The 10,159-nt window shown below is 44.4% G+C and overlaps 1 protein-coding gene across 9 annotated transcripts in view; it reads left to right on the forward strand.

Annotated features, from left to right (window-relative positions):
• Nucleotides 1-10,159, forward strand: part of robo1 (roundabout, axon guidance receptor, homolog 1 (Drosophila)) — a 687,941-nt gene that overhangs the window by 563,983 nt on the left and 113,799 nt on the right. For all 9 annotated transcript variants that reach the window (XM_059650085.1, XM_059650094.1, XM_059650090.1 and 6 more), the window contains one exon: nt 1,380-1,537. In XM_059650085.1, the coding sequence (XP_059506068.1) occupies nt 1,380-1,537 (158 nt within the window). The remainder of the gene's footprint in view (nt 1-1,379; nt 1,538-10,159) is intronic.

Here is a 10,159-nt window from a genome sequence, read left to right on the forward strand (position 1 = left end):
AGTACCAGTGGGGACAGGTCTGTCACTGTATAACACTGGGGTACAGTACCAGTGGAGACAGGTCTTTCACTGTATAACACTGGGGTACAGTACCAGTGGAGACAGGTCTGTCACTGTATAACACTGGGGTACAGTACCAATGGGGACAGGTCTGTCACTGTATAACACTGGGGTACAGTACCAGTGGGGGACAGGTCTGTCACTGTATAACGCTGGGGTACAGTACCAGTGGGGACAGGTCTGTCACTGTGTAATACTGGGGTACAGTACCAGTGGGGACAGGTCTGTCACTGTATAACACTGGGGTACAGTACCAGTGGGGACAGGTCTGTCACTGTATAACACTGGGGTACAGTACCAGTGGGGACAGTCTGTCACTGTATAACACTGGGATACAGTACCAGTGGGAACAGGTCTGTCACTGTGTAACACTGGGGTACAGTACCAGTGGGGACAGGTCTGTCACTGTATAACACTGGGGTACAGTACCAGTGGACACAGGTCTGTCACTGTATAACACTGGGGTACTGTACCAGTGTGGACAGGTCTGTGACTGTGTAACACTGGGGTACAGTACTGGTGGGGACAGGTCTGTCTCTGTGTAATACTGGGGTACAGTACCAGTGGGGACAGGTCTGTCACTGTGTAACTCTGGGGTACAATACCGGTGGGGATAGGTCTGTCACTGTGTAACTCTGGAGTACAGTACCAGTGGGGACAGGTCTGGCACTGTATAACACTCGGGTACAGTACCAGTGGGGACTGTCTGTCACTGTATAACACTGGGGTACAGTACCGGTGGGGACAGGTCTGTCACTGTATAACACTCGGGTACAGTACCAGTGGGGACAGGTCTATCACTGTATAACTCTGGGGTACAGTACCGGTGGGGACAGGTCTGTCACTGTATAACACTCGGGTACAGTACCAGTGGGGACTGTCTGTCACTGTATAACACTGGGGTACAGTACCGGTGGGGACAGGTCTGTCACTGTATAACACTGGGGTACAGTACCAGTGGGGACAGGTCTGTCACTGTATAACACTGGGGTACAGTACCAGTGGGGACAGTCTGTCACTGTATAACACTGGTGTACAGTACCAGTGGGGACAGGGTCTGTCACTCTATAACACTGGGGTACGGTACCAGTGGGGACAGTCTGTCACTGTATAACACTGGATCCCTCTATTGCTTTAAAACCCTGGTGTAGTGCACCCTTGCGGGTAAAGGTTTGAGGCTTGCACTGGTTTCACACAGTGATGTACAAACTCTCACATGACTGGAGACAATTCATTGTGTGGTTATCGACTGAATTAAGGGTCACAAAGAATGTAATGAGGAACTTTATTAACAGAACTCATGTGACCTCTCTCTACAGTTCTCCGGGATGATTTCAGACAGAACCCTTCCGATGTTATGGTGGCAGCAGGTGAGCCATCCGTCATGGAATGCCAACCTCCTCGTGGGCATCCAGAGCCAACCATTTCTTGGAAGAAGGACGGTGTCCAGCTGGATGATAAGGATGAAAGAATTACGGTAAAACTGTGCCTGTAGTTTTTGGTTAAGGTTTGTGTGAATATCTGTCTTTTAGCAAGACCATGGCTGGAGTGTGCGAAACAGACAGCAAGGGAAAGCTGGAGCCATGAATGGCTAAACCAGAAAGATCTCAACCCCTCGCATGAGCTACCCTGTGGAGAGCTGCGATGTTGAATGTGTAATCTTTATTCCTGTTTGATCGGCTGATGGCTTTTGTCAGACATGGCCAGCCTTTCTTACCCCATTCCTAAATGTCATTAAAATAAGGGCCATTTCAGGTGGCAGTAAATAGTTAACCACATTAGGTTGGAGTCACATATAATCCAGACTAGGTGAGGGGTGGCAGGTTTCCCTCCCCGACGGTCATTACTGAACCAGATGGATTCTACAATAGTAGGTCATGGTTTCATAGATACTGTCACTGAAACAACAGCCTTCAAACACAGAAGAATAATAAATCAGTTGGTTAAGTTGGATTTGGATCCATTTCAGCAGAACTCTGAGGAAGACTGAGGACCTAGAACATAGAAACGTAGAACATAGAACAGCACAACACAGTACAGACCCTTCGGCCCAAGATATTGTGCCAATCTATTACCCTACTAAGATCAATCTACCCTGCATCCCCCACATTTTACTGTCCTCCATCTGCCTATCCAAGAATTGCTTAAAGGTCCCTGAAACTTTAATTCCAATTTCGGTTCACAGATGCTGCCAGACCTGCTGAGCTTTAACAGCAATTTCTGTTTTGTCTTGAACGTTACCTCCTTGCTCTTGTACTGTACGCCCCTTGTAATAAAACAGTGACTGCTCACTCCACCTGTCGTGATACCTTCAATGCCCATAGCTACACCCAGGTCCCTCTGCTCCTACACCCCGTTTAGAATTGTAATCCCTTATTTTACTTGTATTGCAGTCTTCTGCCTGATTACTAACCCATTGAGATCAATACTATATCGCCACCTCTGCCGTATGCTGTTTATGAGGTGGAACTCAGGCCCTTCCGTCACTGAAGCAGGTCATTGTTTTCTCTTTGAACTGTGAGTCTTCAGCTGTGACTCCATGGGTGTTGCTCGTACCCCTGAGGCAGAAGGAAATTCTAGCCCCTCAACACTGAGCTCAGGCTCCGGGACGATATTCCCAATGCAAATCTGTGACGTTGTACTTTGGAGAAATATTATTCAGAAGCCTGCAGGGCAACTGCTCTGGAATTGTGTCAGTGGATTTCATTTACACACCCCTAAGAAGGCTGAAGGAGCTCTGGATGAAGACCTTATTGGGGAGGCAGGAGCCCAACCCTCAACCCAATGTTAAACAAATGCCACATTTCTCAGTGCATACCCTTGCTTTCAGATGCATTGACGGAATGGGCGCATTACTGGCTAGGAATGCAGTTATTACTCATCTTCAGTTGCCCAGAGGGTAGCTACGTATCAACCACATTGTCTGGAGTCTCATGTAGACCAGACCCCCAGGTAACTATGACCAGCTTTCCTTCCTCTGTGGCGGTTGGTGAACCAGATGGGCATTTTTCCCAACAATCAACAATAGTTTCCTGGTCACCATTAGACCCTTAACTCCAGATTGCTATTGAATACGAATTCCACTATCTGCCAAGTCTGGATTCAAACCCAAGCCCCCAGAATATTACCCAAGCCTCTGTGCTAAATAGTCCAGTGGCTGTACCAGTCAGCAATTGCCTCTCTGGCCTGTTCAGCGAGAGGTGATGTTGTGGGCAGTTAGAGTTTACATTTGGCTAAGAGTTAGTGGATGTTGAGGAGAGTAAAATTACAGAAGTCAGCAGCAACTTGAAAATAAGTCCATTCCAAAAATGTTCCCAATTTTGAAGTGTCAATGGTGAGAAATGATTGGTGAGAAGTGAGGTGAAAGGCAAGGTGGGATAAGGAGTGGTTTAGGATTTGATGCAGCTGATAGATTGTTGGATGCAGATTCAATCTTACCCTTCAAAAGGAAGTTGGATAACTACAGGCAGGAGGAAAAGCTCCAGGGACATAGGGCACAGGTGGGAGATTAGACATAACTCAGTGGTTCATTGAAAGAACTCGCCCACATGTGATGGTCCAAGAGGCTTCCTACTGTGATGTATTGTTCTATAATTTCATAATGTATTTTCTCCAGACTTGCTTTCTGGCATTTGCCAATGCAACAGACACTGAAGCTCTGAGCATTTTACAAAATGTTGGATTGGGTACAGACGTTTCTGAGAGCTCAATAAATTTGATCTATCTTTCTGCAGCAAGTACAGAAATAAAGTCTGCCAGACAGTTTTTCTTGAAGCTTTAGTTGTGGTTAGGTGTATCTATAAATTCTGAAAGGGATGACTTTAACTTTTGACCCCCTGCCCCCAATCTTCCAGCCTTGCTGGAATGGTGCGCCAGGGTCAGACATGTGGGTGTCTTTTAGACAATGGTTCATTGTGTTCTTCATCTCATGGTTTCTACGTTCACTTCACTCATTTAACACCATTCCATTGGTGAAAAACTGAGAATCTGCATTTCTATAGCATCTTTCAACACATTTTGAGGAGTAATCACGATCTCACTTAATGTTCCACTTTATTCTCTCATGGGCGTCACTGGCATGGCTAGTATTTCTTATCTAGCTTTTCCACTTGAAGTGAGTGATTTAATAGACCCTATCAGAGGGCAGTTAAGTTTTGCTGTGAGGGGATGTCGTAGTGGTATTATCGCTTGTCTGATAATGTTCTGGGTTTGAATCCTGCCGTGGCAGATGGTGGAATTTGAATTCAATAAATATCTGGAATTAAGAATCTAATGATGTCCATGAATCCATTGCTGATTGTGTGGAAAAACCCATCTGGTTCACTCATGTCCTTCAGGGAAGGAAACTGCCATCCTTACCTGGTCTGGCCTACATGTGACTCCAGACCCACAGCAATGTGGTTGACTCTTAACTGCCCTCTGGGCAATTAGTGATGGGCAATAAATGCTGGCCTAGCCAGAGATACCCGCATTCTGTGAATGAACAAGAGACGCCTGGAGTCACTTTTAGACCAGACCAGGTAAGGATGGCAGTTTTTATCCCCAAAGGACATGAGAGAACCAGATGGGTTTTTTGTTTACGATGTTCAGTGATGATTTTGTGGATAGCATTGCTGAGACTAGCTCTCAATTCCTGGTTTATCAATTGAATCTAAATTCCAGAAGCTGAGACTGTGGGATATGAATGGGACGTGGTGGGATATTTCTTAAGCTCCTGGATTGTTTGACCAATGATATTGCTGGTCCACTGTCACAACTAAGTATGTGTACAGAGCAAGCCCCCAGGCAGTAATGTGATAATGACCAGATCATCTGTTTTTAATTTTGTTAATAAAATGTTGAAGTCAGAAATGTCATGACACCGGAGAGAACTTTCTCTGCCCCAGTGTTTTTCAAAATCTCAAGGGTCTGGACAGAATAGATAAGGAGAAACGGTTCTACTTGGTGAGCAGCTCAAGGACTGGAGGAGACAGATTTTTGGTGATTAAGTGGTAAATCAGAACATGACAAAACTTAGACCACAAGACCCTAAGACATGGGAGTGGAAAGAGGCCATTCAGCCCCTCAGATTTTCTCCACCTTTCATTGAAGTAACAGCTGATCTGATAATCCTCAACCCCACTTTCCTTCCTTTTCCCCATAACCCTTGATTCCCTTATTGAATTAAAATCTATCTCATCCTTGGATATACTTAATGACCCAGACTTCAAAGGCAAAAATTCCACGGATTGATGATCCTCTGAGAGAAAAATTCCTCCTCATCTCTGTCTTAGCCTGCGACTCCATATTCTAAAATTACTTTTCCTGCTGCTGGACCCTCCCATAGGGAAAACAACTTTTCCATATCTACCCTGTCAAGGCCACTGAGAAGTCTATATAATTCAATAAGATTGTCTTTCATTCTTCTAAACTCCAATGAGCACAGGCAAGAACTACTAAACATCTCCTTAAAAACAGTCCCTCCATAACCATTCAGCCTAGTGAATCTTCTCTGGTCTTGCCTCTGATGCCATTATATCATTCCTTAGATCAGAGACCCAAAACTATTCACTGTATGCCAGCTATGGTCTGACTAATGACTTGTATAGAGTTGGCAAACCCTCCTGACTGTAATATTCCATTCTCTTTGAAATAAACAATACACCATTTGCTTTCCCTATTATCACTGAAATTGAATACTAGCCTTTTGTGAATCGTGGATGAGGGCTGCCAAATCTCTCTGTTCTGTAACTTTGCGCAGTCTTTCTCCATTTAAATAATATTCAATTCTTCTATTACTCAAAGAATTTTGTTGGTGAATTGTTAGGATCCAGAATGCACTGCTTGGGAGTATGGTAGAAGCAAATTTAGTTTTTAGGAGAGAATCAGGTACGAATAGTTATTTTTATGGTTTAGAACTTGAATATTGCTGAAATAGACACATTTTCTTGACGTTTTTCATTTTGCATTCATCTGGACAAGAATACCAATGAATAGTGAAAACAACAATGATACTTTATATGAGGAGAGTACATCTGTTTGGCAAGTGGACTGTGAGTGTTAGAGGTGTTGCCATGGAGAATACACACGTTTGATGATGACTGACGGTTAACTACCAAGCTTTGTAATGCTTTAATCAAAGCAGGTTGACTCTGCTTGGTCGTGCCCTTTACACTCCTATTTCTTATGAGTTGTCTCAATGTATGCAAGATGAAAAGCTTCAACAAAATGTTTCATTTTTCCAGATTTTGATAATCATCAGAAGACAGAAAAGTCAGGGATAACAGAATATTTGAGACTAGGGAGTTGCTGTGGCAGAGAGCTAGCATGGACACAGGCTGAGCAGCCTTTCTCTGTGCTATAACAATTCCATGAAGTAGTGCCATGGGATCTTTTCTAACCACATGAGAGAGTGCATGGGCCTTGATTTAAAATTTTATCCAAAAAACAGCTCAACCTAAATTACCTCAACCCTAATTAAGAGCTCAGGTCTTTGGAGTGGATTCTGAGCCTACACCCTCCTGATTCAAAGGCAACCTACACTTGTTGCATCCTAGTGACTGTCAGCTCTGAACACTTACGAACCTGACTGTGAAAGTTGCTATCAACAAGAATGGAGGCACAGGGATTTCCAGCTTCGTCATCTTATTGCAGCCTTTTGTGGATTCGAGGCGAGCCATGAGGAGTCGGGATGTTTGTTTTCCTGCTGATAACACAGACGTTCCTTTTACTTCCATTATACTCCAAGTCTTCAGAAGAAGAAAGCAGATTATTATTTCAATGGAGAGTTTGCAGAATGCTGCGCTACAGAGAGATCTGGGTGCCTTAGCACATGAATCAGCTTGAGCTAGAGTGCAGGTAAAGCAAATGATTAAGAAGGCAAATGGAGTGTTGTAGCTCCCTGCTCAATAAATGGAAACATAAAAGTAAGGAGGATTTGACTCTAACATATAGGCAATTTGTAATGTTTCACCTGGAGTACTCCGTATAACCTTGGGTACCTTACTTGACTTGATTTACTGTAGTCACATGTATCTAAGTACAGTGAAAAGCTTTGTTTGCGAGCAGACTAGGGAGATCATAGTGAGCAAGGACATACAGCTCAGAGGGTGCTTAGACAGCCTGAGGCATATAGGTTACACTGCACAGGACGTACGCAAAACAAGATCAATATTAGCAAGACCAACACTGTTTGAAGTTAGAGAGCCCATTCATTAGTCTAATAATAACAGGGAATTAGTTGTTCTTGAACCTGTGTGTGTTCAAGTTTCTGCCTGATGGAAGAAGTTGTAGAAGAGCATTACTCAGGTGAGAGGGGTCTTTGATGGTGTTGGCAGCCTTTCTGTTGCAGTGAGAAGTATAAAAGGAGTCCATGGGTGGAAGGTTTGGCTTCTGTGATGGTCTGGGCTGTGCCTGCCACCTTCTGTAGTTTCTTACAGTCCTGGGCAGAGCAGTTGCCTTACCAAGCACTTATTATGCACCCAGATAGAATGCTTTCTATCGTGTATTTATAAAGTTGGTGAGGGATCTTATGGACATGCCAGATTTCCTGAACTGCCTGAGGAAGAAGAAGCGTTGTAGTCCCTTCTTGGCCGTCACATCACGTCGGAATTCCAGAACAGGTTGTCGGTTATCGTCGCTCCGAGGAACTTGACTCCGTCAACTCTCTCAACCTCAACTCCGTTAATGTAGATGGGGACATGTTCTCCTCCCTTCTTTCTGAAGTCAATGATCAGTTTTATTTTGTTTTGCCAGCATTGAGAGAGATTCAGGAAGGAAAGACTTTCATTGAAAGCAATTCAATTGGAAGGGGTGATTTTATCTGGAAATGCGAAGCAGATTGACCCTATACCAATGAGAGTTTCAAAAATTCATGTAAGTTTTGTGAATGACGTGATTCCAGATGGGCTTGACAGGTTCAATACTGAGAGGATCTTGCCCTCATGCAGGAGCCTGGAATAGAGGACAAAGTGTCAATGCAAAGACTCTCCCTGTAATGATGGAAGTGAGGAGAAATTTACTTGCTGTTTGTTTTTGGAAGTTTCTCCTTCAGCAAGAAATGGAGACCGGGTTATTTGATAGATTCAGGGCTCTGTTAGATCAACTTCTGATTGAGGGGACGAGAATCATGGAACGGGAGGCAGGAAAGTTGAGTTCAGCCTACAGTTAAATCAACCAACATCTCACTGAATGGTGGGGCAGGGTTGAAGGAGTGAATAGCCTAACGCTTCTCCTTCAGAGGGCACCATTGCTCTCCCTGTGTCTCCAATGACAGCCTTCCCCTGGGAATTGCAGTCGATGATGGGGATCGGGGTGGGGGGGGAGCGGGGTGTGGAAATCTGAAACTGGTCACCTCAGCCATATCGAGTGCTGAGGCCAGAGGAGTCCTCTCTTTGAATCTGCCATTTCTGGACAAGACATGTTCAATGCATCACATTTTCCACACTCTGTGAGGAGTGTGGAGAACATTGAAATCAGGATACTGCCAGTTGGCATTTGTTGGTCACTCAGGGAGTGCCAGAGAGGAGCTATATCATGACAGGGTGACAAGCACCTCATAAAGTGGACTGAGGTCATTGAGTGGCCCCCCACATGAAGCAGAGGGGCCACCTGGCTTTGTCATGTGCTACAGATTCACTGTGAAACATTTGCATTGAGTGAAATAACAGCAAAAGCAGCAGCTTGAATTAATATCATTAAACATCCTAAGATGCTCTACAGCATAATTTCCCATGAATAATTGACACCAGGTCACATCAAGAGCCATTAGACTTATAAAGCAAAGCTTGTTGTCAGAGATTTAGGGAGTGTCTTATAGGAGGAGAAAGAGCTGGATAAATTTAGGCAGGGAATTCCAGAATGGTATTTGGTGCCGATACCCCAACCACTTTAACCTCAGTAAATCAGCAAGTAACTAGTCTCAGATCAGAAGGCAGGAAGTAGGCATCAAACCTGTACTTGGCGCCCAGAAAAATAAAATGTCAGCTGTAACAAAGCTGACGTGTCTGACAGATTATGGCTAAAGGCAGTCAAAAAAAAACACATTACTTCCACACTCTCTGCTATTGTTCCTCCTGGTTGCTGTATTTTGATGCGTCAACTTTCAACAGAGGTATCAAGGTAAAATTGTTCCCTAAACCTTTGGCTGCCCTCACCTCAATTATTAAATCTTAAAGAAGGGTTACCGGACACAATATATTAATGTTGTTTCTGTCTCCACAGAAGCTGCCAGAGCTGCTGAGTTTCACCAGTAATTTCTGTTTAAGCCTTACAGCAACTGCAGTTCTTTCATAGAATCATGACAGCGCAGACAGAGGCCATTCAGCCCATCAAGCCTGCACTGACCCTCTGAAAATGATTCCACACCATCTCTGCAACCTGTCATTTACTGCAGTTAACCCACCTAGCCTGCACATCCTGGGTACTATGGGGTAATTTAGCATGGCCAATCCATCTTTGGATGTAGGGAGGAAACCAGAGTAAACCCACACAGACGTGGGGAGAATTGCAAACATTGCATGCAGACAGTTGCCTGAGGGTGGAATCGAACCCAGGTCCCTCGTGCTGTGATGCAGCAGTGCTAACCACTGAGCCACTGAGTTTCATTAGATCCTCCTGGTGTTCAAAGAGAACTGGAGAGTTCTTACACAATCCTGGCCACCATTCCTCCTTCAAACTACACCATTAAAAAAAGTACAAATTAGCTGCCACTGCTCAAACTTTCATTTCTGAAGCAATCCTTCCCAATCAGGCATCCTAAAGTAGATTTCAGCCAATCACTGCACTTATGATCACCTACTTAACCCACTCTATGATGATGCCCACATAGCCACTGTATGATGACCTACTTAACCCACTTACTTGGTGCCCCATATAAACCACCCTTAGTTATAGAGTCAGAGAGATCGATAATACAGGAGAAAAAACCTTTCGGCCCATCACCTCCACACTGGTCAAAAACCACCTAACTATTCTAATTCTATTTTCCAGCACCTGGCCTTGTATACCTTGGTATTGCAAAAGCACAGCAAAGTAGTTCTTCAATGAGGTGCCTCGCTCGCCCTTACGAGCAAGTGAGTTCCAGATTCTCACCACCCTCTGTGTGGAAAAGGCTTTCCTC

The sequence above is a fragment of the Stegostoma tigrinum genome, chromosome 12, assembly GCF_030684315.1.
Source record: "Stegostoma tigrinum isolate sSteTig4 chromosome 12, sSteTig4.hap1, whole genome shotgun sequence".
Lineage (NCBI taxonomy): Eukaryota > Metazoa > Chordata > Chondrichthyes > Orectolobiformes > Stegostomatidae > Stegostoma > Stegostoma tigrinum.